Genomic DNA, 27,562 nt, shown 5'->3' on the forward strand with positions numbered 1-27,562 from the left:
TGCTTAGGGTTACCTCCTTTTCCTGGGTTTTGTGGGCCTGGCCCGGATTTTCTTTTTTCTTTCATTTCATCTATTTTACATCAATCGGAGTGTTCGTCAAACACTCATAAGATGACCAGGCAGGTCCTGGCAACCTGGCAGCGGCATAACCGGCTGCCGGGATCCTCCGATTCAGACTGCCTTGGTGACCGTAGTCTCCCAGCTCCGAAGAAACTGTAGACGCCGACTCGGGATTTCCCTGTGGTGATAAGCACCTCCTGGCGCAGGATACATCAGGGGGGATACATGAAGACTGTGATAATGAAAAAGAAAAAGAACAGGAAAAAAAGAAAGAAAAAGAAACAGGTAATACACGAAAGAAAGCACCCAAAGACAAAACAGAAATACAAAAACACACCACGCCAAACGCCATCGCAGCTGGTCATTCCTCTCTCGCCCTCTTCAACTTCTTGAGGAGCTGCTTGCTTCCTTTGACTGTAGGGAGAAGCTTTTTAACGAGTCTCTCCGTCAGCCGTAGCCTCTGTGGGATCGAGTCACACGTCCACGGGTGCCACGGGGTCTTCTCCTGTCCACATCTCGGACAATCGTGAGCGGCCCCGGTGTGCTCGAACCTCTGGTGGTACGTGGCAAAGTCGCCGTGTCCAGAAATTGCTGCCATCAATGTGCCAATATCGAGTCGGTCGTGTTCCCTGTAGTCCTTGAACTTCCAGGGTTCGACGGGCTCTGGCTTGTCTATATGGGAAGGCCCGTTCTGTGCCCCCCACCACGTCTTGAACTCTGTGGCCGCTTGCTCCCGGCACCAACGTTTTGCCCTGGAGAGCGACATCTCGAGCCCGCCAACTTCAGTCCCAGCAACCCCTCTGGCTAACCGGTCGGCTCTTTCATTGCCGGGGATGTTCTTGTGGCCCGGTACCCATCTGACTCTTGCCTTTGGCGCAAAGAGCCCGCCCTGTCTCAGCTTCCAGCTTGCCAGGAGTCGTCTCGTCTCGTCGATGACTGTTTGGGATGTCCCCAGGTCGCCCTCTTCTGCATTCAGACGGTTCACAATGCCCCTGTTATCAAGACATAGGTAAAGGTCGCCGGTCGTCTCTTGCGGTAGCTCGTGGGCCGCTTGCACGGCGTGTAGGGCTGCGATTGCCTCAGCGTCAGCCACTTCTTGCCAGGTGCCCAATGGTTTGCTACCTTCGGCGCAGGTCGTATTGTCTACCACCAGGGTCCACCCGGCCCCTGCGCCGCCGTCTTTGACTTTCGCCCCGTCTGAGTAGGCCCACACCGTATCAGGCCACGCCATGCGCAGGTCCTCTAGATGTCTGGCTACCTCCTCATCTTTGTCGCCCTTTGCCTCGATGGGGTCGTCTGGTCTCTCCTTTGCAGGTCTCACCCCGCCAGGGCTAGGTATCGTTCTGGGCAGGAGCCTAGAGAGAGTCTGAATTCTGTTGCCAGTGTCCCAGTCCTTACACAGGTGGGCGTCGTCAAGGTTGTGCAGCCGGGTTGCCTCTCTTCGAGCGTTGCTATCGAGGAGGATCTCTGCTGGCGGAATCATCGCTGCGCGGTGTAACAGTCCGATTGGCGTCGTTCTGTACATTGGCAAGGCTGCTCGGATCGCTTTCCTGAGGGCTATATCAAATAGCTTGGCTGTCGTGGCGATCTTCCGTTCCTTGTGCATCGGCCACCAGGCGGCCGCAGCGTACGTCAGTTTGGAGACTGCACAGGCTCTCACTACATGTAGTAAAAGGCCCGGGGGAGCTCCCTTGTGGCATCCTGCGAGGAGTCTCAGCCCGCTGGCTGTGGTCTCAATCTTCCTGATCGTCTTGTCGCGGTGCTGAGTGAACGCTAGCTTCCTGTCCAGCTCTAGTCCGAGCCAGCGGAGAGTGCTGCCCTGTGGCGTGGCCTCCATAACGTTCCCGTCCGGTAACTTCACGGGAGGGTTCCCTGCCTGCTTTTTCTTGGTGAGGTGCAGGATCCCCGTCTTTCCCTGGTCCAACTGTAGGCCATTTCCTCTGCACCAGTTATCAGCCCGTTCCAAAAGGAGAGCCAACCCCTGTGCATTGGTCTTCAAATCTGGCGAAGCCCACAGGACACATCCGTCGTCTGCGTAACCCCTGGCTCCCGGTAGAGAGCTGTATAGAGGGGCCATGAACAGCATGTAGAGAATCGGGGAGACCGGTGACCCTTGGGGTAGTGAGCCTCCCAGCTGTCTCGTGTCCGTGACATGACCGTCCATCGCTAGCGCTGCGCTTCGTCCTTGTAGGAACGACCTTGTCCATTTGCACAGTGCTATTGGCCACCCTTCCTCCTGGAGTCGGTTGACCATGCGGTTCGGCGTGACAGTATCGAAAGCTCCTTTGACATCAAATGTAGCTATCGACACTGCGTTCTTCATTTCCCAGCCCCGTTCGATCTCGTCTACCAGACTGAGCAACAGGTCTGAACACGCGCGCTTTGGAATCGCACAAGCGTACCTCTTGGGAATGACGTCTCTTTCCACGGCTTCATAGGCCAGCCGCCTTGCCACCAGTCGCTCCAGGCCTTTGCCTAGGGTCGGTAGTAGCGAGATGAGTCTGTATGCCCTTGGCTCTCGACGGTCTCTCCCTGGCTTGGGGACCGGACACATACGAGTCTTCTTGAAAATGTCAGGGTGTACTCCGTGGGTCAGGGCCACTTGGTAGAGGCGGACAATGGCTTCTTTCAGGTGCGGCCAGGCCTTTTTCCACAGATCGTTTCGGAGTCCGTCCATTCCCGGGGCTGTGTTTGCTGGCTTTTTGATGGCCCGCAGCACTTCTGCCTCGGTTGGGGGGTCCCAGACCCTTCTCCCGTCTTCGTCTAGTTGGCCCAGTGCTTCGTCGTCTTCTCGTCTTGTCGGTGCATGCACGTCCAAAAGGAGTTCGCACTTGTCCCTGGTGTCTGACAGCATCTCCCCGTTGGGCTTCTTGAGAGGAGGGGTGCGTTGCTTGGCCTGTTTATGGGCCCAGTTGGCTGCTTCGAAAATCTTCCTCGTGTCGTTGATCTCCCTGATCTCCTTCGCGTAGTAGTTTTTCTTCGCTCTGCGAACCTCTTTGCACAACTTCTTATTTGCCAGGTTCCTCTGCTCTGCGATCTCGGGCCTAGCTCCGCCGCTTCTCATGGCTTGTTTCCACCTTCGTCTGGCTCTCCGGTGTACTTTCGCGGCTTCCTTGCACCTGTCATCCCACCAGGGCACTCCTCGTTTGTTCGGCCGTACCTCCGGGGCACAGACCTCCACTGCTCGTTGTAGTCCCACAGTGAGGGCTTCAGCAAGCTTGTCAGCATAGCCCTGCGGGCCCCCTTCAATCGTCTCGGGGTCGTCGGCTGTCAGTCCCTCCAGGTCGTCTTTGAGTCGCTTGCATTCCTTAGCGAATCGCTCCTCATCCAACTTCTTCAGGTCTCGTCGCTTTTCCGTGGCGTCGCTGTCTGCTGGTGCTCCCTCTATGGTCGTCATGAGGCCTTCATGGTCGCTAGGTGATAAGTCTGGAATGATTTCCGTCCTCACCGTCCGTTGCGCTAAGAGTCCTCTGGTCGCAATGGCCAAATCAATGGTGTATCCCCTGTCGTGGGTCGGGCCTAACCGGGCGTTGAGTACGACTGCCTCATGCTCCTCTACCCACTCCAAAAGTTTTTCCGCTTCGGGAGACGTCCTCTCGCATTTCTCGTCCCATGCCCGATGGTGGAGGTTGAAGTCTCTAACTATCAGACTAGGGCTGGATATGCGAGTCTCTAAAAGTCGTAGGACCGCCTCGTTTGTTCTTACAGACCCTCTGCCTGCGTTGTATATGTTTATTATCTGGATTGTCGTGTTTCCAGATCGGATCGTCACTGTCGTGATGTCAGGGTGCTCCTCTCCAAGTGACCTGCACTCAAATCGTAGTCCCTTCCTCACGTACATTAAGGCCCTTGGTCTTGGGTCCCATGTCGTCATTGGTGCCACCAGGTCGTATTGATGGTGCGTCTGTGTTTTGTTGGCTTTTTATCTTTGCCCACCCAGGGTTCCTGGATGGCAATGATATCTGCTCCCAGAGTATATGCCTGTTGCAATGCGGTTGCGTGTGATGGCGCTGCCTTCTGCACGTTAACCTGCGCTATTCTGACACTCTGCTTCCTTGTTGGCTCTGTAGGGCCCTCCATCATAGTTCTTCTTCCCGGGTCTCCATCGCGTCGGCCGGGGAAGTGGCGACATCATCCTTGTTCTTGGCTTGGGGGGGCCCGGGCTTCTCTGCGTCTTTTGCGGAAGCAATCTTCGTCGCGTCGTCGTTATTGGCGGGGGGCTCTGTGACGTCCATTTCATGGTCACCATTGTCTCGTATACCGTGGGGGGAGACGACCCTTCTTCTCTTTCTTGAAGCTTCATCGCCGGTGTTGCGCCCGGTTGGCTCCTCCGCGGTGGTTTCCTGGGAGTGACCGCGGGCCCGGGGACGTCTGGACGGGTACGAGACCGGTCGTGTCGTTCCCATGAACGCCACGTGGTTGGGTCTTCCCTTCATCTTTTTGGGATCCAGCGCAATCGACACTGTTCCCTCGTGCATGCCCTCCTGGATCCACCACGATAGGGCCAGGGGTGCACATCCGAAGGCTTCCGTGGCCGCCGTTCGGATGTCCTCTTCAGTCACGGCGCGGGCGGCAATTTTCCCGTCGCTTCCGAGCTCCCGGATGGTTCGCTCAACCCGGTATACACGCACGAATTGCCACGTGCAGGGTTCTTCGACTGTAACTGCGCCTAGAGCCTTCTTGATGTGCTCTGCGCGATCCATCAGGTCTTTCGCCTTTCCTTCGGCGACAAGTATCAGTCCCTTCTTGCTGAAGCCCGCCTCCAGCACTCCCTTCCCTTTGGGGACTCCCTCGTTGAGGCGTCTAGTGATGGCGCTCGGGCTAAGTTCCCTAAACTGGGATCCTTCCGGGAGCTCCACGAATACCTTCTTCTCCGCGCTCGTGCGCTTCTTGGTCTTGGGCTCTGGCTGAGGCGCCGGTTCTTTTGCCCCCTTCTTGGCAACTTGCGACCATGTCGAGTTGTTCGTCTTCGGACCGCTGGTCGGTCCCGTGGCCTTGTCCCGTCCCTCGCTGGGGGACGCCTTCGTAGTCCCGTTATTGGCGGGCGTGTCTTTTCCCGACTTGCTCGGTGTCTCCTTTGCGGCTGGCGCTGTGCTGTTGCCGCGGGCGTTGTTGGTCGTCGAATGTAGAGGGGCTGGACCCGCAGTCGCGGTGTCCACTCCTCCGCCTGACTCGCACCACCACTTCAGGGTGTCTGCCAGCGCCTTCTCCAACTTCTTTCTCTTCTCGGCCCCATTCTTGATCGAGGCGTCTTTGAAGGCTTTAGTAGCCCCTTCGTCCATTTTGGCCGCGATTTCACCCGCGATTTCGGCCAACGCGGTAGCTTCCTGGATCTTTTTCGCGTGCCAGTTGGCCAGGGTGTCCGCCATGTTGTTCTTGGGCGGCGCCTCCGGGCGTGATGGCTGCGCCTGCGCGCTTGCAGTGCTGCTCGGCTCCGTCATTCTAGTAGTACTTCTTCGGTCTTTCTTAACGGAAAGAGGCGTCTGAAATCGTTTTTTGAGGTTGTTGAGAGAGAAAAGTCGTGTTGATGATGTAGTGAATAATAAGGGTTGCTTAGGGTTGACCCCTATTCCTGTAGTTGTAAGAGGGAAGTTGTATGGGGCCTGGCCCGGACCCGTGTCTCTAAGAATGGCAACTACGGACCCGTATCACAACATTAACCGGGCAAGATGGCCGAGCGGTCTAAGGCGCTGTGTTCAGGTTCGTTCCTCCGGAAGACCTTCGCAGTGGAGCAATCCGCGCGAGTTCGAATCTCGTTCTTGTCAACGTTCCTTTTTGCCATTTCGTTATTCGATTGGTTTTCTTTTTGTCCCGTGATACTTCGTACTCGTTCTCCAAGAAACCTGGCTTTATAAGCAAAATTTGGATGCATTTGGAGTTTATTTGGTCCTAGAAAATCATGCGGGGTTCGCTTTTTTCAGCTTTATAGCTTGGAACTCTCAGTGAAGCCACCATCACCCAGTTCTTCTCCCACCCGTTTCCGCCAATTCCGCAGTCATGGCCAGCAAAAAGCTCACTATCAACGTTGATATAGGTGCGTCGTTTTGCAGCTCCATTATGTCCGGATATAGCTAACTAGCCTGCACTCATAGCCTCTGTTTACAGCTATTTCCTCTTCACCGAGATTAAGCCATTGTTACCTAGACTCGCCGCTCTCAATGTCCATGTGACGTAGGTAGACCCCGAAGAGCTTCCCCTTGGCTCAAACCCCCGTCACTAACACCAACCTCAGGATTGTGCCTGTTTTCCTCGGCGGCATCTTCAAGGCCACCCGTAAGTCTTTATCCACTACTAAGAGCTTCTTCCTCTTCTCATGCTGATTCCCATGTCTCCAGAGAATGTACCACCGTGGACGAACGAAGCCAGAGGCGCATATCTCAAGCAGGACTTCCGCCGCTCAGCTGAGCGTCTGGGACTTTCTATTGTCTTTCCAGACAACTTCATGGCTCTTGCGAACGATTTGGTACCTCTACGCGCCCTGCATGCTATTAAAGCCCGCTGCAGTACTGCGGCTTATCACGATGCAATCGCCGCTCTGTTCACCGCCTTCTGGACACCTCCCAATGCCAACCTCAATGATGTAAACACTCTTGAAGCTGTTCTCTCTACTGTTGACGGATTAACCAAAGCGCAAGTCAAGGACGCGATAGAAGCTATCGAGACACCTGAAATCAAGCAGCAGGTGAGAGAAGCTACGGAAATGGTTGTCAGGCAGGGCGCCTTTGGCGCTCCGTGGATCATCGCGGAGAGAGATGGCAAGATGGAATGTTTCTTTGGGAGCGATCGCTTGAGCCATGTGTACCAGTTTCTAAATCTCCCGTTTTCTGATATTAGTCTGGGAGAGCCTGCCAGGCTGTAATTCAAATAGATTTTTAAGAATCTCGGGGGGTAGCAGAGAGCAAATGAAGAGGCACTGGGTATCTATTTATAAGCAAACGTATCTCACGACGAAAACACTGTCTCGTCTCGTCTTTTCTCCTACTTCTACCACACACAGCTCATAAAGCTTGCTGTTGAGCTCTTGCAGACATACGTGCCCTCCGCGCCTCCTCTTCCCTCTTGGCTTCGGTACGTGCTAAGAAATCCTGCCGTTCTGCGAACGAGTCTTTGGCTTTCCCGGCCGAAACAAGTTCGTCCTTGAGTCCCTCTTTGTCAACATAACCAGCCCAATCCATTCTGCTCTTCTCGACAGTATTGAGCTTCTTAGCCCGGGCTGCAGCTGCCGCTGTTTTGGCTTCCTCGCGGGCCTGTAGGCGTAGGGCAACGCCAAGTTGCAGATCGGGGCGCTGGGTAATTTGTTCGATGGCAGGTTCAAATCTGGAGCGGAAGGCCTTTCGTGGGGTTCTTTCCATGGCGTCTTTTTCACCGTCAGAGGCTGTTGTTGTAGCGGTGTTGCTGAGTACAGCGGCGGCTTCCTCGGGGGTCAGAGAATCAAGATAAAGCTTGGCCTCGGCTGAAAAGCGTTTTACTAGCTTCTCTTCCGTGTGTACTTTGCCAGCAAAGTTGTATTTCCGTTTGATCAGAATCATGTCGGCATCGGAAGTGGCTTCTGGAGGTGCCTTTTGAGCTTGAGCTTGGGCTATATATTCGTCTTTCCCGTCAATGGGTACTTGTACATGTTGTTCAGCATTATTTGTCGTATCAATATCCATTCTAGGCTCTGGATCTGTCGCGAAATTCCCAGTCATCATACTGGCAAACATGGAGTCGACATCGATAGTAACTGGACCGGAGGGCACCGCATCTTTGCGCTCCGCCTTTCTGTGGAATTGCGTCTTGTCAGTAAACTTGCGCCAAGTACTTGAAGCAGTGTCTATCGCCTGGATTTTGCAGAACCTACTCAGTCGCCCTCTGTCGCCGCGTCTTGATTAGCCCGCCCTCGCCGCCTTCATCCTCGGCATTTGCTCGTTCCCGGCGCTTCTTTTTCTTCGCCTTGCTTATAATAGCTTCATCGCCCGAGTTCTCAAACTCAACACCGTTGCTATCGACATCCCCATCGCTGCTACCTTTACGTTTCGACGGCTTTGCTTGTTTTATGACCGTAGCTTTAGCCTCGCCTTCGTAGTCTGAGCCACCGCTTTCAGAGATATTATCGTCAGCCTCGCCTGGCGCAAAGTCCGAATCATCTGCTGAGTTGTAGCTGTTTTCGTCGTCGTCGTGTGAAGCTTGCGCTGGTGATGGGGGCGGCATTTTGTCGTTGGAGGATGTCGTGAAGATGGAAAAAAGATGGAGGACAATGACGTTAAATATTTAGGGTTGTAAGATGAAAAGTAAAAAAGGGTTGCTGACGTAAGATACAGGTTTTGTGTCATGTCACATCGAATACAATTGGAGAAAAGTGCAAAACTTCTGGTGTTGACCTAGTAAATGCCGAGGGCCAGTATTGACTAGGGTAACGGTTGGTTTCTGAATAGGCAGCGCAAATGGCAAGCAGGCGCAACTGTTCAAGGTCTCATTCGTCTCTATCAGCTTCACAACCTCATCAACATCACAACTATGCGGTCAAAGTCTAGTTATCGTTTTAGTGATGTCCGCCCTATAGTTCTGGCTTCAGGCCCCTGCATCGAGTCTGGGCCACATCCATTAGTCTCCATCCACACTTCTCTATCACCCAAGGATCCAAGGCCTGCTCGCACCATGGCTTGGGTGTCCACCACAGCCTCCATGTTGATCGAAGTCCAAAACGTGAGCAGATACCGAGAAGGAGTTAAAGAACTCATTATTCCTGGGCTATATCTCTTGTATAAAAAGGCTGCTCTGCTCTCCCAGTCGCTCCTGGCTAAAATTATCTCATCAGCTTTTTGTCTACAAGACTACCCTATCTGTTCCTCTCACCATCATCGTCATGTCGGATCCTCTCACCGAGGAAGAAAAAGAATTCTTTGTTCAGAATGGCTGGCTCCATCTGAAAGGCTGCTTCACACGGGAACAGGCCGAAGCCATCACGGGAAACGTGTGGGAAAGACTGGGCATGAATCCAAATGACAAGTCTACCTGGACTCAGGACAAAATCCACATGCCCGGCGAAAAGACCTTCAACGCCCAGGAGTTTGCACCCAAGGCATGGGCCGCCATATGCGAGCTTTGCGGCGGCGAAGATCGTATCCTGGACTCGGCCAAGTGGTGGCAGGACGCGCTAATTGTTAACCTTGGCAGTGCGGAAAAGGAGGGGCAGCAGGAGTCCCCGCACGATCTGTGGGGGTGGCATGTGGACGGCGATTTCTTTGTGCACTATCTGGACAGTCCAGAGCAGGGCCTACTGGTCATTCCACTGTTCACTGATATTGCACCCGGAGCTGGCGGGACTGTCATCTGCCCGGAAGCGATGCCGATCCTAGCAAAGCATCTATACGATAATCCGGCCGGCGTATCTCCACTGATGGATCCCCGAGACTCGCCTGACTTTCGCAACATTGAAATTGGCAAGCACACTTCCCGGTACAGTGACATCGCTCATGGAGTAAGTTGAACGTATCCACTCTCAGATCAATGGCCATAAGCTATCGTACCCGCTAACATGGCTATGCTACTTTAGTGCGTCAACTTTGTCGAGGCGTGCGGTGACGTAGGAGATATTTTCCTCCTGCATCCGCTTATTCTTCATTCAGCCTCCAATAACAACCTCCGCCATCTGCGGATCATCACCAACCCCCCTGTTGGCTTGAAAGAGCCGTTCAAGTTCTTCCGGCCCCAGGGAAACTATAGTCTAGTCGAGTGGGCGACGATGCGGGCATTGGGGCGCGATAATCTCGAGGGTTGGGCCATTACACATCCCCGTGAAGGCATGACCCCGCCAAGACTACGGGGTTAGCACTACCCCATAGAAGAGAGTCGGGTGTTTGGGAAGTATTCCAGCTATCATCGGCACCAGGTAACAGGTGGTACATATATATTTGACTTGCAAGAAAGCAGCATTTGACGATGGTGGCGTCTTATGGATAGAAGTCCGGCTTTTGTTTGAATAACTTCATGTGGGAAGACTTTTGACTTGACTATATTTAACGTATGCAAAGTAGGACGGTTCGCTTGGTGTTGTCTATCTTTATGCCATGTTTCTCAGGGTATACTAGTCGAATGGGCGTTGGCGGCTAACATGCCTATGTTTTGGGGGGAGGGCTAATAGATTAGTAAATCGTTACCCTTTCACTATCTACTCCTATTCTCTTCTATGCCCGAAGCCTTGCCTTTTATTCCCATGTCGTGAGATGTTGTGAATCCTTATGACACGTGAACAGATGTCACGTGCTACACTTGTACCCTTACCTCAACTCAACACTATGAAAAGTAAAACCTATGAAACGGCTAGGTTTGCGCCCAAATGACAAAAAAGAGTGCTCGAAACACGGAAGCTAGCAGCCTCTAGAGTGGCCCTAAAGCCCATAATGCCGTCTTCAAGGAACGTTTTTCCTATGACCTGCTGTACTTCGTTTGCAGGCCCTTGAATGTCCAGGCAGCTGAAGCGTTCTCCTCGGCACGGAAACTCTCGCAGCCCAGCGAGATGTCCTAGATCTCTATTCCTTGATCTTTCAGTGAGAATTATGCTCACCCTGAGATGGTTCTGTCTTCCAGCCGTAGCCCTCCGTTCTACTGATGCCTCTAGCTGTCGCCCAGTGCTTTTCCATCATCGATCAGTCGTAGCTTGGAACTCCAGTTTTCAACAGGGATTTGCTTTCATCTTTTTTTGCCTATTTGTATTATTTAACTTCTACTTACTGTTATCCCACAGCAATACGGTGGCGTGCTCTGGACGGAAGTAAACCAATGATACAGGGTCTGTCCCCGCTTCACGGCGGGCCGTGTAACGATTTTCATGTAGCTTAATCACGTTGAATAAAGTAACTTCAAGTCAAGTTAAGCCACAGAGCGCTGTACCATAACAGTAGGTAGACGTAAAAGAATAAAATCAAGTCAAATCAGAGCGCCGTACCAGGGGTACAGTGAGGGACCGCATGAAAATCATCGGTGTTGGATACGTTAATTCTTCACCGCCACTAATTTGGTGTGGTTACACAAATCTTAGACCAGTACATGATGAGCTTCGTCCTAGACAACAATGTGACTTTCTTTTCTGTTGTATTCCGAAACTCCTTCATGAGTAGATAGGTTAATAAACAATTTCACCATCCTCGACGGAAGGGCACATTTGAAACAACTAGGCTGTCGCTGTAACAGGGCCTCACAAATTTGGGATGTGGCCTAGAGAATGGCGCCTGCGATCCGCGGCTCCCAGATTTTGTCAGACAGCTGGAAAGGCGCGCCAGTCAAAGGTGCCCTCAAAGCAGCACATATTTGTGTGATCACCAAGCTAGCATATGCTGCTGTCACATTGTGGCGCCTAGGGTTATTACCGACAAAGCTGTGCCGTGGTCTCTAATGTACCGCACAGCTTTTAGACTTCACGGTCCAAAGAGGCCTTGGTGCAGCGCTGCCGCTTTATTGCACGACCCCATGCGCGATCTTCAACCTTGGGTTAGGGCTCCCTCCCATGCGTTGCGTGCTAAACCATCTTCTGGCTTCGGCCGGCATCAGGGCAGCCCTCGCCCCGCCAAATCACCTGTTTGGTTTTGACGACACTGCTGGAGGTAGACTGGTCATGCTCAAGAGACTGCCCCCACACAAGATTGCCGCAAGCTTTGGATGATCATCTAGGACGGGAAAGTCCCGCGCACGAGAAACTTCTCTGTTCCGGTCCGTGCCAAGATCCGCGATGTCGAGATAGATAGATTGATAAATACCCTGGCCATCTTCTCTTGTTTAGAGGGCTAGAGTATGTTTTCTTTTAGAATGGAGGTGTGGGTTGGCTCCCGTTCTGCTTGCGTAGCATAATATTGGATAGATATCGCGCAGTACCGAGTTACAAGTGAGTGCATAAAAGATCGATAGTTGTATTCTTCTCGTTCTTCAGCATCATTCTATCTATCACGATATAGTTGGTTGACTATAGCCCGGAGACGGTCTAGCGCAGGCCAGTGCTGTTGAGATTTTGCATGGAAATTTGTTTTATTTGTTTTATTACTTTTTAAAGTCACGCAGGGTGTTGTCACGTGCAGAGAAACCCTATAGCTCAGAGCTTGGGGTTGGTGTCACGTGAGTAGCGCCCTCATCCTGGTGGGGACATGCGGACTGTGTGGGGGATCTATGGCTGGCGCCCGCATTCCGCTGGGCGCGTGGGTATAGCTGTACATGGGTAGGCTACGAAACTACTGGTTTGGTGGCTGAGGTCTTTCGACCGGTTCAGCCACAGGCAATGGAGCTTTGGGGTGGTGGTGTATAGGCACTGCGTACTCTGTAAGAAAGTTGGATGCTGCGAGGTATTTGGCGAAGTGGATGGCGCCTTCTTTTTGCATGGAAATTAAGTATATTCAACGGAGAGTTCTATGTAGCAGGGCACGGGTTCATGTGTGTCTAGGGAGAGCAGGTGGGGTATGTAGTCACGTGATGTGGCTGAGACGTGGCTGGCTTTGTGGCTGGGACTTGACACAACAAGTGCTCATCTGATTACTAATCAGTGCATAGGCTCTATATTTAGAAAAAGAAATGAATTCTGACTCGCCCCAACAGCTGACCCCATCATACCCCATTTCTTCAAAGTGGCGTAAATATGACATGGTCACTTCAAGAATCATGACTTCGACCTACACCACCATCGCCGGAGGTCAACCAGAACAGTGTCTCGGTCGGTTCAGGATAATTACATACTAGCAAATTGGCTTATCGATTGTATCTCGGGTTTCCTAGCCGGCCCGGAAGTCTCTACATACAATGCAGGAGAACTAATTGCCCTCTTCATCGGCTCTCCCAACATCCTGTGCACATTCTACCCTCACACCAACCTCGACAAAACATACTACAGCGATCGCGGTACTGTTGCTATAGAGAGAGATTAGTGGTGCGATATGGGAACCAAGAAACACTACCCCAGGTTTTGACAGCATCCCGAACGCGGCCCTCAAACTCATATGGCCTTTCCTCACAAAAGCCTACAAGAAGTTTCTCTGGGACTGCAACCGATTTCATTCTTTGCCTGTACGATGAAATTGAAGTAGCCAAGGACAGCAACCAATCAACCTCCATCTTCACCTTTGACATCAGGGGAACATTCGACTCCGTCACGTCCAATCGCATGGTGAACCGGCTCTTCTCACAGGAATGGCCCGCTTCGATCTGCCGGTAGACAACCTCCTCCCTGTCAGGCTGCACCTCCACAATCTCAATCTCCTTGAATAGGTTCCACAACCAGTTAACCCCTCTCAGTGGAAGCCTCCCCGATCTCGCCATACTTTTCTTTTACTCATGTCCCCGCTATATAAAAGAGTCCCTACACACCCAGCAACCACGCGCGAGATGTGCCCGGAGACCGGGAAACTGGCTCCTGAACGTGCCAAGCACATCTTCCAGCTCTTCATCAATGGATCCCATCGCCTTCTCTCAAAGACTGCTCTTCCTCGCCGAACAGCTTAGTGCTGTTGGTATTGAAAAACCCAAGGCTGAACTCATCTGCCTGGTCGCCAGCGCCGGCCAACGCGTTAGTCCCGCGTGGTATTCCGCCAGCCGTGCGACTCTTGACAAGTTGAAAATTTACGCATGGACTAAACCAATCACAATTGTTCAAATCATGGACAATCTTGTCACCCAACCAGTCGTTCCTTCCGAGGAATTCCCTCAGGCACTGGCCACAAGCCCTGAGAAGAAAAAGAAAAAGAAGAAGTGCTCCCGCCACCTTCGCGGTAATCACGACGTCGAGAGCTGCAGAGTAAATTTATGCAATCAGACCCAGTCCAAGCCTTCGGACTCAGGAAAGTCTAAAATCATCGACCTAGGTAACAGCGTTGTGCTGTTTACATCCATGGTCGCCAACACGGTCGAAGGAAATCCGTCTCACCCCGACCTCTGCTTCGTGGACTCCGGTGCGTCATTCCACATGACCGGGGCTCGCGACACACCCATGACGCCTTACACGCTCATAACTATCGCCTCTTTTACCTCCTCTCCACTGCTTAGCGAATCACAGACAAGTCAGTATCAAAAGATCATCGGCTCCCTACAGTGGCTCTCGTGTATAACGCGACCCGACACCACCTATGCTGTGAGCTACCTTGCTAGGTACACCCAAAGTGGCCAGCGCACACCTGGAAGCTGCCAAAGCTGTTGTCCGGTATCTACGCTCTACCAAGAACCGCGGCCTCTGTTACTCTGCAACAGCCAATCAAGGCGTAGAGGCCTTCACCAATGCTAATTTTGGAGACCATTTAGACAGAAAGAGCACCTCCGGGTATCTGTTCAAACTCGCTGGTTCTCCCATATACCAGTAGGGTCTGCATAGGAGGACGGTTTAAACAGGGGAGGATTGAACTCTTTAGGACGTATGGTCGGTTTAAGATAAAGAGCCAATGGTTGTTGATGTTGCCGGCATCCCAACCCTACCAATAGCACATTCTAAGGTCTACTCCTGCGACTACATCATAGTTGTCTCGCGAGGAGGCAAGACGCAATAGGCTCACTAGAAACACTCAGACGGCCGTTACCAGAGCTATACAAGCAGCACAGCAGTTCACAAACACTTCTCAGAATGCTGAACGACTGGTCTTCACAGCAAAAGAGTTACTGGACACTACCACGAATGCAGCTCGCATGGCACTTGGGGCCAACGAGGGCGCTGCCCAAGCAGCGCAAGCGGCTATAGAGGTCCACCGCAGGGCTTACGACTCAGCCAATGAGGCCAATAGTTCTGCGGACGCAGCAAACCACCTGGAAAATGTAGCAAGCTACTCCGCCAATGCTGCCAGCCATTCGGCTAGTGAAGCCCACCACTCTGTCTCTAAGGCTAACGAAGCTGTGGTCGCCGCCATCTCTGTTGCCAATTGTCCTCCCCTCTACAACCTGGTCGAAGACGACGTTGAATCAATTTCTTCAGAAGCTATTGATCCCAGGCTCAAACAGATCGAATATGAACCTGAAGATCTGTCTCGCGCTCTTCACCTCTGCTGCGGATTCCTCCACCTTTCGACAAGCTATGAGAACTTCTCACGCCTCCCAATGGCAACTGGCTTGTGATGAGGAGATGAACGTCCACCACTCAATTCCTACGTTCTCCCTCGTCCCGCAACCCAAGGGGGTACCCATTCTACCGTCTAGATGGATATTCAAGACCAAATACGCTGACGGCAAAGCCATACGGTACAAGACACGATGGGTTGCTTGTGGCAACTTCCAAGATCCAACGGAGTACGAAACGTTCTCCGCCGTCGCCAGCGCTACTTCCCTGCGAAGTGTGCTCGCACTTGCAGCGATAAACCAATGGCGTGTCTTCCAAGCCGACGTCAACACGGCTTTCCTCCACGGCAAACTTCTGCCTGAGGAGCACATCTACATACGCATGCCCGACGGCTACAGGAGCAAAAACAGTTCTGGCCAAGAACTAGTCGGCAAACTTTGCCGCGCTCTGTATGGACTCCGACACGCTTTACGCTGCTGGTTTGAAGCCCTAGAAAAACTGCTACTCTCTCTGGATTTCCACTCTTTGGACGTTGACCCCTGCATCTTCCTCACACCAGGCTGCATCATCATGATCCACGTTGATGACATGCTGGTCATCGGCCCTGACCCGGTACGTCTGCGGCACGTCTATGAGCAGATCCACGCCGTATACCCCATGAAGGGACTCGATCCCGTCTCAACCTACCTGAGTATTCAGTTCTCGGTCGAACCTGGACAAATCAGTCTCGTCCAGACCCAGTATGTTGCGGATCTGATGGACCGCTTCCAAGTGTCCCATTTGCCGGCCAAAGTTCGCGCCGTCCCCATGAGTGGTACCACCTTCCGGAATATCTCTTCCCCTGCTCCGAACAGTCCTGCACTCAACACCGAGGATACTGCCCTGTACCTGCAAATTGTCGGCTCTCTACAATGGCTCTCCTGCATGACCCGACCTGACATCACCTTCGCCACTAGTCATCTAGCTAGATACAGCCACAGGACCACAACGGCTCATTTAGAGGCTGCGAAGGGTGTTTTGCGGTATCTTCGGTCCACACTGACCAGAGGGATTTGTTACTCTGCTTCTGCCAACCAAGGACTAGAAGTCTACACCGACGCCGCTTTTGGAGACCACTTGGATCGCAAAAGTACCTCAGGGTACCTCTTCAAACTAGCGGGTTCCCCTATTTCCTGGCGTGCGGTCAAACAGAGTATCCAAGCAGGCTCTACCGCGGATGCGGAGTATCTCGCGGCCACCATTGCGGCCAAGGAAGCGCGCTACATACGCCGATTGCTCGCCGATCTCCCACAGTCACGCAACGAATCTGATCTCCAGCGTCCACTTACTCTGTTCTGCGACAGCACCAACGCAATCGCCAACATGAGTCGCCCGTCCATAAACAAACGGACTCTACACTTGGACAGCGCCTACCACTTCATTCATGAAGCGGTACAATCAGGCTGGATCAAGCCGACCCATGTCTCCACCGAAAACATGGCAGCCGACGGACTGACAAAAACCCTGGACAGTCAGAAATATGCGGTTTTCCTACGCCTACTTGGATTAGTGGATCAAGCGCACAACTCAGAAATCAAGAGGGCGTGTTGATGTTGTCAGCGTCCCAACCCTACCAACAGCACATCCTAAGATTTACTCCTACGACTACATCATAGTTGCCTCCACATAGTTGACGCTCAGACATCACAACTCATGACTACATACATCGTGAGCTGCCACAAGAGAGATGCCATCGTGAACAGCCTCTCAATATATTGGAATAAGAACAGCAAAAGTCCCACCCCTTTCTTCCCGCTTGGACTAGAAGAGATTGACACTAACGCCAGCTGGAAATCTCTTCTGATTACTACTTGCTTCTGGTGCAAGATACTGATGGCCTTCTAGATATAAAAGGCTTGCCCTTCTTCCCTCTTCTGTAGTACTTAGACTTACAGGGCATCAATCATCGTTCGCCTTCCTTCTCTCTCATTGAATACATTCACTTTCCCTGGACTCTTTGAACTTGTAACTTTCCAGATACTCCTCCGTATAGCACAACAGCGAGTCCTCCTATTAAACACCGATAATAGTCAACGAATTATATCTTATCAAACTGCAGAAGAAGAGAATGAACAATCACAGGAACACTGAGGTAACAAAAACGACAGGAGGAATGCACTCTAGAACAAGAGGGTTGTGACCATGGTCACCTTTGGTATAACCAAAAGACGCCTTCGACTCGATTAGATCAAATCACTTTCTAGTTATATCTCCGTCGTTGTTGCTCGGCATGGAAGTTTTAGACATTAAAGACAAACAAGGAAAACGAACGACTCGTTGGATGGCCGCAATTATTAGGGTTGGGATATTTAGCAGCCCCGCAAGGGTCTGTAACCGCTTCACAATAAGCTGGGCAGTCCTTTTCATATGTGGCTTAGTCAGGATGAATACAATCTGGTCGAGTCAAGTCGCCTCTTTTCTATTGTCTCTGGCTCTCGTAAATCAACTGTGGAGCGACTCTGTAACGACTCTTAACTTGATTCTACCTGATGTCGTCTCGATAAATCAGCGGCCTGGATATTAATCTCCATTGATGCAAAGATCAACGCCCTGTAGATGTCACCTTTGAGATTGAAGCTTGGAGGAAAACAAGCAGTAGTTACTCTGAGTTGTCTTTGCAACTTCCCTTTATAACATCTGGTTGTTAGGACGAACGACTGCCTAAACGTGCATTTACTAAACTAGAGACAATCGCAAGATTTTCTGTTTTTCATTACTGTTGGCACCGTTTTTTCTTTATTTTTCGGCCTCCATTTTCTTTCCTTCCTCCATCGTGCTCTCGGACTTGTGATAATTCGTTACTCCAGCTTCATCTTCCCCAAGCAAAGCAAGGCTGAGAATCCTCTGAGCAATGTCCGTTTTGAGCTTAACGCTTAGTGAAGATGGCGTCTCGAGCCTGCGTGATGCCTTGATCTGTCTAAACAAGTTTCACGATGAGGTTTCTTTGGAAGCCCAGAAGGACAAGGCGAGTCATGCTTGCTGATTACCCTGAAACCCACATTCTAACACTTTGTTGTTCATCTAGTTCACCTTCTCTGCTATCAATCCCACAAAGTCCGCCTACGCCTGCTTTTCATTCAACACCTCTCGCTTCTTTTCCAAGTACCGATTCAACGGCGCTTCAGGCAGCGAAAGGTTCTACTGTCGGTTATATTCACGGGTATTGATTGCTCTGTTTCGCGCTCGGGGTGGCGGCAGCGGCGACGGCGCTGGGAAAGACGGTTCAGGTGGTGACCGCGGTGGCACCATTGACCACTGTACCGTGTCCATTGAAGATGGCCCAACAGTCAAAAGTCGCATGGTTGTGCGCATAGCCTTCCGCAACGGCTGTGTCGCAACACACAAACTGACATTTGAGAGTGCTGTGGTTGTACATGCACGCTTTAATGCCGACGAAGCTATACATCGCTGGTCTATAGCCAGCCGTACCTTGAGACAAATCATGGAGCACTTTGGTCCCGGCGTTGAACTGCTGGATATAAACTCAGACGAGCAGCACGTCAACTTTAACTGCTACATGGAAAAGGCCCTGAACGCAGACGAGGTATTGAAAAAACCACTGCAGACCAGCATTGCTGTCGACCTAGATGAGTTTGAAGACATTGAAGTTGAAATTGGCCTGCACATAATCATTAGCGTGCGAGACTTCCGCGCCGTTGTACAACATGCCGGAATCATTGGTGCGGACCTACGAGCGCGCTACTCCGCCCCCGAAAGACCAATCCGCTTCAGCTATGATGGCGATGCAGTCAGCTGCGAATTCTTATTGATGACGGTCGGAGAACGTGGGTCTGCGGCAGCCACTGCACAAAGATCCAAGCACAAGAAATCTGGAAACGCTGGGGCAGCAGCACCAGCACTAGAAGCGGCAGCAGACAAGCAACAAACGATACCATCTATGATGACTGGCCGTCGGGCTACGCCTGTCCATCTGTCTCCAAGTTTAGGATTGCATACGGCAGCTAGAAAATCAGCAGTTGTGTCAATGGATAACGCGCAGCCTGCCGTCCCAGCCGTCGGAGCTATGCTGCCACCGCAAAGTAAAGGGGAAAGGCCCGTTGACCAAAAACAACATCAGTCAAGCACCGCGAGAACGAACATGTCATTCTTTGATATTCGGCCACAGGCCAGTCAAGTTGTCGCGCCCCGTGCCAGTGCTACGGTAGTTGAGGACGGTCTTTTTGTTGGTGATGATGGGTGGGAGCCTGTACGTGTTGGTGAAGACGAGGAGGAACCAGAAGACGTATTCACTGGGTTGGGTTGGGATAACAGCAACCGCGCGGTAAGTCCTCTCCTCTCTGTATCTGCTAAATCATTCTTGCTAACGATTTGGGCCACTATGCAGGAATCGGCCGCACCAGTGGAACGCATGGGGGCGCCGGTGGGTGAAGACCAAGGCGCAGAAATGTCCAATTCCATGGAAGGCTTTGAGCCCACACAGCGGCTCTCAGATGTCCAGAAATTGGGCTTGTTTTACGGCATGTGAGAGAGCAGAACATTTGGTACTTGGAGTTCTGTAACGGTGCACATATATATGACGTTTAGCTCATTGGTCAACAGAAACAACACTTATCCATGACGTTGCACAACCTGCCGCTATGTGCCCTATTTTTACACCTTCGGGAATGTTTCCATGTGAGGCAATGATGTTGTACGTGTTTTTAACATCTCCCTTGTCATCGGCACCAGGACCACAGTTCCCATGTTCACCCCAACCCCAGGAAATCACATCGTTATCCTTTCTTGTTAGGCATACAACATGCTCACTCCCTACGGCAATTTGTTCAATTTCAGGCAGGTCTGCGGGCGGAAGTTGACCATGATCATCGCGACCCCAGGCGGTCAAGTGTCCATCCTTATGTAAAGCAAAGACATTGCCCCAGCCTGCTCCAATGTCGACACAGTCAGTCAAGACATCTGGTGCCGAGGACTTGATCTGCCATTTTTCGCCGCCCAGAACAACAACCTGGCCGTTGGCCCCTAGAAGTACCGAGAACTCTTTCCCGGCAACTGCTCGTACTGCCTTGAACTCATCATCACCGGCTACAAGAACCTGACGAGGTCCCTTGACCGCAGCCTCTGTCGGCTCACCCAGCTGGCCCTTGCGTCCGTTCCCCCAGCCAAATACACGCCCATCATCCAGAACCACTAGGACGTGAGCCATACTTGCAGCTAGATCCACCACTTTAGTGCCGGCAGGTGGGAAGTCGGGGATCCGAGTAGCAGATGCCGAGCGTACTATCTCCGCCGGTAGCGCACCCAGGCCAAGCTCGCCCTTGGACCCAGACCCCAGTGTGTACACGCGGACGCCATCAAAAACAACCACAGATGCATCCCACATCGCGGCAATGTGCGTTGGGATACTGGTAGAGGATTCGCGCGCATCGGCTGGTGCAGTAGTAGGAAACAGCATTAGTGGGCGAAAGTTGGCGACTTTGTCGGCGGGCGAGTTGAGACCACAGGCGCCAGAAGTGGCAAGACCAGAGCAATACAGGCGAGCGCCAATCACAGACGGCTCCCCTGCAGAGGGTGAAATAGGATGCTTGAGAAGAATCAAGGAATGGTTTCCGCCAAATGCGGCAGAGATGACTTCTAGGCCGGTGCTCGGCGGCGAGGCAAACAAGCTTGGTTGGGGCACTGAGACATCTTCCAGGTGACCGATGCCGAGTTGGCCATTGCCGTTGGAGCCCAGAGCAAAAACTGACATGTTGACAATAACAAGCACCATGGCGCTTCTAATGTGTTGGTATGCGTGTTGGCTATCTACTATTACAAGTTCTGCTTGCACATTGGCTTAACGGGAATGGAGGTTCTTCGGCCCCTGGCCCCACCCAATCCTTCATGTTATATGCCAGCCACTTGCATATGCTCCCCACTTTCCCCTGCTGTTTAATTGCATAAACAGTGCGTTTGCGCGCCTGCCCCACTATCCAGGCGCAACTTTTTTTTCCAGCAAAGTTTTTCTTGCTGACTTTAATATAAAAAGGTCGCTCCCACCTGCTTCGAGATTCCTTTTCTTCTTTCCTTTTAATCAACACCACATCATCATCTTCTATCTTTCATTACTGACTGCGTTCCCGGTCTTGTCGGAAATTGAGCTCAAGTGAGAAGCCAAATCGTGCGTCTTCATATTGACTCCCTTACTCCAAGACAGGAACTCGCTTGTCAGTATGGCCACTGAAGATGCCATGAAAGCCGCCGGCTTCACTGTCGGCCTGATTGGCATGGGCGACATGGGCAAAATGTATGCCCAGCGCCTTTCTGCTGCGGGTTGGAGGTGAGTGGCATTCTCCATTCCAGCGAGGCAAACGCAGAGTATGCGTCGAGCCTCGGGCCCGCAGTCTCGCATCAGCTGGTAAGCTTCTATCTCCAAACACTCCCTACACACCACACTCCTCCCCTCCTTCGCGATGATGACTAGAGCGCATTTGGCTCGAGCATTGTTTGTTGCTACGCTGGGTAACCATTCTGGCCCCGGCATTGGCGCAGGCTCTCGATGATGTCAACGCTAGCTACCTTAACAAACTATTGTCTGAGTGCGAACCCTTCACCCCTGAGATTAACGTCTCTATCTCTTTGATTTGCGCCTACCACCATACTTGTGGGAATCTGTGCTAACATGCAATTCAAGATTTGTCTACAGGATCGTTTGATGATTAACCAATCCCGTGTTTCCTTTGTCTATCGTAGAATCCTAGCGTGTGACCGCGAAGAAAAGTACGAAAGTCTCAAGGAAGAGTTTGCAGGAACTGTACGGTGCCCTCCATCTCTTCTTACTACCAAGCCCACCCCCAGCACTGTACCATGTTGACGGGAGGGTGGTCTTCGTTATCTCTGCCATGTAGAATGACAACCACAACCTGCCTCGTGATTCCACTTGTTTTTTGCCTCGTATTATTAGCATCATCATTCATGCCTCAGTACCAACCACTACGAGAATGCGCGCTGAGACATGGCCTTTTCGTTCGATAGAATATAGAGATTTGCCGGAACGGCCACCTGGTGTCACGTGCCAGCGACTACATCATCTACAGTGTTGAGGCTGCCATTATTGGCAGTGTCATCACTCAGTTTGGTCCGTGTATGTTTTCCATCATGATCACCAGAACCGCTCTATTTAGGAGACTGTTGTCTAACTGGAGTCCCGTGAAATCTCTGCCCTTACTCGCCATGTAGCCACCAAAATGGGAGCCATCGTTGGTGGCCAGACCTCATGCAAAGACCCTGAAGTCCGTGCCTTTGAAGCCTCGATCCCGGCTGACGTCGACATTGTCTCATGCCACAGTCTGCATGGTCCTAAGGTCAGCCCCCAGGGCATGCCGCTCGTCATCATCAAGCACCGCGCCAGCGACGAGTCTGTCCGCAAGGTTGAGACTGTCCTCAGTTGCCTCAAGTCAAAGCATGTCTACCTCTCGGCGCGCGACCACGACCGCATCACCGCCGACACTCAGGCCGTCACGCACGTGGCCTTTCTCAGCATGGGCAAGGCCTGGCACGCCGAGCGCGAGTTCCCCTGGGTCTCGGCGCGCTACGTCGGCGGCATCGAAAACGTCAAAATCAACATCATGCTGCGCATCTACAGCGCCAAGTGGCACGTCTACGCCGGCCTCGCCATCCTCAACCCCGAGGCCCGCAAGCAAATCACCCAGTACGCCTCCAGCGTCACCGACCTGTACAAGCTGATGGTCGTCGGCGACCTGCCCGCCCTGCGCGCCCGCGTCTACGCGGCAAAGGAGCGTGTCTTTGGCCCCGCCGGCGCCCCAAAGTGGGCGCGCAAGCCGCTCCTGCGCAGCGACCTGCTCGAGCAGTTCACGCTACGCAACACTGCTGATGCCACCAGCACGGCCACCGACGCTACGGACGTCGAGGCCCCGCGCCCCAACAACCACCTCTCGCTGCTAGCCATGGTCGACTGCTGGGCCAAGCTGGGCATCGTGCCGTACGACCACATGCTGTGCTCGACGCCCCTGTTCCGCATCTGGCTTGGCGTCGTCGAGCACCTGTTTTGCTCGCAGGCCCTGCTCGATAACGCGCTGCAGACGGCCGTCGACGACCATACTTACCGCTCCGATGACTTGGAATTCACCTTTGCCGCTCGCGGGTGGGCCGAGTGTGTCAACTCGGGTCACTTTGACATGTGGCGCGAGCGGTTCGCCAGCACTCAAAAGTTTTTTGAGCCGCGGTTCCCCGAAGCTACGGCGGTAGGGAACCGTATGATGACAGCTATTGTTACGCAGGATGATAAGTGAACAAACCCAGCCATCGATCAACGTGTGTCTGCTTGTAGAAGGATGACGGATAATGCACATACTATTAAGAAACTGCTACTACCTGTGTTGTAAACTACCTGGCCACTTCTTGCTAAACTTCATCTGCTCTAAATTATGATTATTGACTCAGCGTTGCGCTTCGCTGTCAATCATTGCTCTAGGAATGTTCTGCTGCAATAGGATGCCTCCAAAGTACTCTATCATGTTCTATACCGCTCATCTCTTCTCTTCTGCTACGGTTCTAGTTGGGCCAGCAGTCCGGTAGTCTGTATTGTTCCTTCTTGGGACTGGTACACGACTTGGCGACAAGCGTGGAATACGTGACTCGCAAGCTTTATCCAATGGACAATTATTGGCGGAACTTGGCTTCAGCTGAGATGGTCTATCTAACCCTTTTCTCACGCTCATTGAGCTCGTTGTTGGTGTCTCTGGTCTCTCTCTAACCACCAGTGAACCCGGTACCCTATTTCGTGGCGGGGTTTGCATCTTTGCCATACCCAAGGGTCCTTTCTTTGTCACTGGAATCGGAAGTCCGGTTGGCTTTGGGTGTGATATTGGCGCACTGGCTGTGCCTTTGGTTGGTGGCAAAGGCAGCGGTCTTCGCGTAATCGCCGGTCGGCTTTTTTCGACTGGGATGCTTGGTTTGTCAAGTTTCTCTTTCTCGTTCACCGGCAAAACAGACTCTGGAGATTCAACTTCTGTTTCACCACTCGTGCACTCTGATCCCCCACAGCAATCCGACTGAAAGCCCGAGCTCGATGCGATAGATTCTGCCTCCGGTTCTATCTCAGTTTCAGGTCCCCTCGACAAATAAGTATCGAGCATATCCCCAGGCAGCTTCAACCTTAGGTCCAATGATGTATCGATTCCAAGGCTGTCAATATCGGTACTCCAAGCATCAGATGCTGTTAACATCTGTTCTTTTTCTTGCTTCGGCGGGAGTTGGAGAGGTGGTGGTACAATACAGCAAACTTTTGAGGGGGTTCCGATAGATGCTGAGTTGCGTGCACTAGAGCTGTGGGAAATAAACGTGCCATCCGTCGAGGAAACATTTTCATATGTATTGTCTTCATCTGCTTCGCTATCAGTCAGTGGATACGGTGGTGGCGTGGACCGAGAATGGACGGGGGACATAAATTCGCCTTTTTGCGAAGTCTCAGAAGATGGAGGCTCTTGTGAAATCACATCAAGCCCCATTCCAACCAAGCCTGTGGAGTTTGAGGCTGCACACCCAAATTCAGGCTCCTGCTGAACCTGGCGAAGTAATGCAATGAGCAACGCGTCATCATCAGGTCTCAAATGCAGATTCCAATCATTAATTCCTCCAGGGGCATAAATGGGACGGGGATTTGGGAGAAATGGTGGTTCGGGCTCCTGCTATACGTCCCAATGTTAGTGATCTAGTAGCTATTGCAGAATTACTGTAGTTGAGTGATTAATGTTGACTTACAGATATTTGACCAGACACAGGAGAAACAAAACAGGCATTCTTTCCAGGGGAAGGGATGCCCCTCTCTTCCTCCATGGTGTAGACGTCCATCTCGTCTTCCGACGTAGTGCTATTCATTCTAATTGTGCGTAGCAATTTGGCGTTGACAACAGGCCGTTCCCCAAGAAGATGGAACCCAAATCCCGTAGCAGCAGTGGCGGGAACTTCGTTTTTAAGAATCGCATCCAAAGACAGAAAGGCATGATCTTTGGAGCTTGGCCTACAACTCGGGCAGCATTTATACTTGCATTCAGTGGCAAAGTTTGGAATATAAGGAGTCGGGTCTTGAAGTCCGTTGTTGACCCGTGGAAGCTGAAAGTCTTGCTTGGCAGCATCGAGAACCTATGATTTCAATCTTTTTTAGTCTATAGGAGCTCTCGTTTGTGATTCATCGATGTGCGCCTAACTATGGGAAGTGTCACCTTTTGACGTTGATGAACAATATTACTTAGTTGCTCTGGGGTGTAGCCTGCGTGTTCTTCTGGGCTCATTTCCCTCAAAGTATCGTATTTATCAATGCGAGTCAGAGCTGTCTTGCTTCTGGGCTTAATCATGTGCTCTAAAGTCCGGCCAGTTTCATCAAACGTGTGGCAACCGTTCTGCAATGAGTTAGGAGGAGTCGTGTAACCATGGCATCGCATTATGACAGACACACCTTGACATTATCCAAGTTGGCCTCGATCATGATGTTTCGATCAGAGCAACATTGATACAGCCACCCAAAAGCCCCGGGACGCATGCAGTGCGAGCAGAGATCTTTGGAAGACCAATAGCGCACCATTTCAGGGTGGGTACAACCTTCACGGCCAAGGTTTGCTACTGAGAAGCTGTGAGCACTTGCTATGGGCTCAGCCTGAGAGGAGCAATCAAGAGGGCCGGGATAGACCATAGATGGATCTCTAGTCGACCGCCTTTGGAGGCTGCTGTTCAGACTTTGGGGAGGGCATAATGACTGGGGCCTCGACCCAACTTCCTTTCGGCGAAAAGGTGGCGGCAGTATAGGCAATTCAGAGGGGGACAGTGGAGGAGAACATGTACTGTCGAAATAGGCTATGTCTGAGTCTACAGGCAATTTAGAAGACAATACTTGCGCCGTCATGGCGAAGACAAGGCGTGTTGTAACAGGAAGAAATCGATAATCAAGTTAAGCGAAAAGCGAGCAGGTTCGATACGCAAACTGCGAGGCGGGAAATGAATACCAAGATAAGAATAAGCTGGTGATGTGAGGGATCCTCAAGCAAAGTTTGGTGGAAGAAAGACTGCAATGTTGTGCTTGAAGCCAGATTCCCGTTGAGGCTGTTTTGTGACTTCGCGTGCTTTCCTCGAGTGTTTGCCGTCTTGTTCACCGCCACCGCGTGCTTTCCCTGGCTGCATGTGGCGCTGTTTTGTTTACCTTTTTCTTTGTATTTTGCAAGTGTTGGGATATTCAGGTTTTGGTGTTGCCGAGGGCAACTGCCAACAGCAGCGCGATGACCCGGGACCAATGGACATGCCATTGCGTAGAGTATAGGCAGTTACTCTGTATTATTCTCCTGCGCGGAATCATAAAGTCTTGACGAAGAAGGAAACAACTACATACTTTAGCAAGCTAACATCACGACAAGGCCGGATGGTGTTTGGGTTAGTCAGTCGCTATTAACCCTTACACCATGAACTCCCAACCCCCTTTGTAGACGCCATTCATTTGTTTCAAAGGTTCATGGGCTCGTACATACATCTTGGTTGGGGGCGGTTTATGTATATGCACATACTTGTATAGTTACATCTGTAGTTATTCCATCTGCAACTTCAATCCCATCCCAAGTTTGGGTTTCAAGAAAAGCCAGGAGCTTTGGTCACCCATAATCAGCCCTTCGATGTTTCAGCTAGAGAACCCTATTTTCCCGTACAGATACCTTGTGCGCTTAAAATAGCAGACGCGCAAAGTACAGCCGGGAAGGGCGATTCCATTGTGAAAGCAATCAGAGGCGAGGGGGAGGAGAACAGGGCGCACAAGCTGAAACGGCCGTACTTCCAGGGTAAGAAAGCCGGTGCAACCATAGGGTTAATGACAGTATGCTAAGGGTTTACCAAACTTCGCCACCCCCGGCCGACCCATTTCATGGCAACTCGTTCCATTCATCGCATTCTATGGTACAGATGATATGCGTAGGTGAAAGGCAGGATCTACAAACTGGTTCACCTTCACCCACAAGTACCAAATAAACTCTCCTGATGTCCAGACTTGAAGATAAGCACAATGTTCTTGATGGCTGCTGAGATCTATGCAAATCACTTCCAAGGATCGTTGACGTTTGATTTTAGTCGCGCTAACTTTCCGTTTTTTTTTTTTTTTTTTTTTTTTTGCATTTCATAATTTCTTGGCCAATGTTCGGGTTAACTAGGCTGGACATGTAAGGAATATTAGCTATGCTGTCCTGATGTTCCAATGTTGCTTGGCATGGAAGAATTGGCAAGACGCAAGAACTGCTGTATTCTTTCTCCGTGTATCTGTAGAGTGGAAGGATCAGTCCCGAGCCGGAAGTTCTGGCTCGGCGTATGGAGTAAGTCCTGCCAAGGCTGTTTGAAATGAATGCGTTTTGCCTGTCAACCTGGAGTGCAGGAGGAGACACAACATGCGACGACCACACTGAGACAACCCGACTAGGGTGTGCTTGCGAGCATGTACAACTCTGCGAGTTAGTTGGTTAACTACTGGAAGAGCATACA

At 51.7% G+C, this 27,562-nt stretch overlaps 9 protein-coding genes across 9 annotated transcripts; 5 read left to right on the plus strand and 4 right to left on the minus strand.

The window, feature by feature from the left end:
* Positions 1-421: 421 nt before the first annotated feature.
* On the minus strand, positions 422-1,291 carry BROUX77_004685 (uncharacterized protein; the record flags this gene model as incomplete). Its single annotated transcript, XM_073749474.1, has 1 exon — positions 422-1,291. One exon carries the CDS (start codon positions 1,289-1,291, stop codon positions 422-424), a length of 870 nt encoding a protein of 289 aa, XP_073605142.1.
* A 2,848-nt stretch (positions 1,292-4,139) lies between these two features.
* Positions 4,140-5,501, minus strand: BROUX77_004686 (uncharacterized protein; the record flags this gene model as incomplete). Its single annotated transcript, XM_073749475.1, has 1 exon — positions 4,140-5,501. One exon carries the CDS (start codon positions 5,499-5,501, stop codon positions 4,140-4,142), a length of 1,362 nt encoding a protein of 453 aa, XP_073605143.1.
* A 556-nt stretch (positions 5,502-6,057) lies between these two features.
* BROUX77_004687 (uncharacterized protein) lies at positions 6,058-6,919 on the plus strand (the record flags this gene model as incomplete). The annotated part of the gene is made up of 4 exons (XM_073749476.1): positions 6,058-6,094; positions 6,153-6,231; positions 6,293-6,333; positions 6,396-6,919. The coding sequence occupies 4 exons, from the start codon at positions 6,058-6,060 to the stop codon at positions 6,917-6,919; spliced, it is 681 nt and encodes a 226-aa protein (XP_073605144.1).
* A 139-nt stretch (positions 6,920-7,058) lies between these two features.
* On the minus strand, positions 7,059-8,250 carry BROUX77_004688 (uncharacterized protein; the record flags this gene model as incomplete). Its single annotated transcript, XM_073749478.1, has 2 exons — positions 7,059-7,821; positions 7,901-8,250. 2 exons carry the CDS (start codon positions 8,248-8,250, stop codon positions 7,059-7,061), a joined length of 1,113 nt encoding a protein of 370 aa, XP_073605145.1.
* Positions 8,251-8,905: 655 nt separating this feature from the next.
* Positions 8,906-9,871, plus strand: BROUX77_004689 (uncharacterized protein; the record flags this gene model as incomplete). The annotated part of the gene is made up of 2 exons (XM_073749479.1): positions 8,906-9,520; positions 9,596-9,871. 2 exons carry the CDS (start codon positions 8,906-8,908, stop codon positions 9,869-9,871), a joined length of 891 nt encoding a protein of 296 aa, XP_073605146.1.
* A 3,597-nt stretch (positions 9,872-13,468) lies between these two features.
* BROUX77_004690 (uncharacterized protein) lies at positions 13,469-16,645 on the plus strand (the record flags this gene model as incomplete). The annotated part of the gene is made up of 3 exons (XM_073749480.1): positions 13,469-14,075; positions 14,654-15,023; positions 15,196-16,645. The coding sequence occupies 3 exons, from the start codon at positions 13,469-13,471 to the stop codon at positions 16,643-16,645; spliced, it is 2,427 nt and encodes an 808-aa protein (XP_073605147.1).
* Positions 16,646-17,945: 1,300 nt separating this feature from the next.
* Positions 17,946-19,580, plus strand: BROUX77_004691 (uncharacterized protein; the record flags this gene model as incomplete). The annotated part of the gene is made up of 3 exons (XM_073749481.1): positions 17,946-18,059; positions 18,120-19,376; positions 19,440-19,580. 3 exons carry the CDS (start codon positions 17,946-17,948, stop codon positions 19,578-19,580), a joined length of 1,512 nt encoding a protein of 503 aa, XP_073605148.1.
* Positions 19,581-19,640: 60 nt separating this feature from the next.
* Positions 19,641-20,801, minus strand: BROUX77_004692 (uncharacterized protein; the record flags this gene model as incomplete). The annotated part of the gene is made up of 1 exon (XM_073749482.1): positions 19,641-20,801. The coding sequence occupies one exon, from the start codon at positions 20,799-20,801 to the stop codon at positions 19,641-19,643; it is 1,161 nt and encodes a 386-aa protein (XP_073605149.1).
* A 463-nt stretch (positions 20,802-21,264) lies between these two features.
* Positions 21,265-23,343, plus strand: BROUX77_004693 (uncharacterized protein; the record flags this gene model as incomplete). Its single annotated transcript, XM_073749483.1, has 4 exons — positions 21,265-21,371; positions 21,785-21,845; positions 22,067-22,175; positions 22,271-23,343. 4 exons carry the CDS (start codon positions 21,265-21,267, stop codon positions 23,341-23,343), a joined length of 1,350 nt encoding a protein of 449 aa, XP_073605150.1.
* Positions 23,344-27,562: the final 4,219 nt, after the last annotated feature.

Source organism: Berkeleyomyces rouxiae (genome assembly GCF_048999995.1).
Source record: "Berkeleyomyces rouxiae strain 22BRR77 chromosome Unknown BrBRR77_ptg000004l, whole genome shotgun sequence".
Taxonomy (NCBI): domain Eukaryota; kingdom Fungi; phylum Ascomycota; class Sordariomycetes; order Microascales; family Ceratocystidaceae; genus Berkeleyomyces; species Berkeleyomyces rouxiae.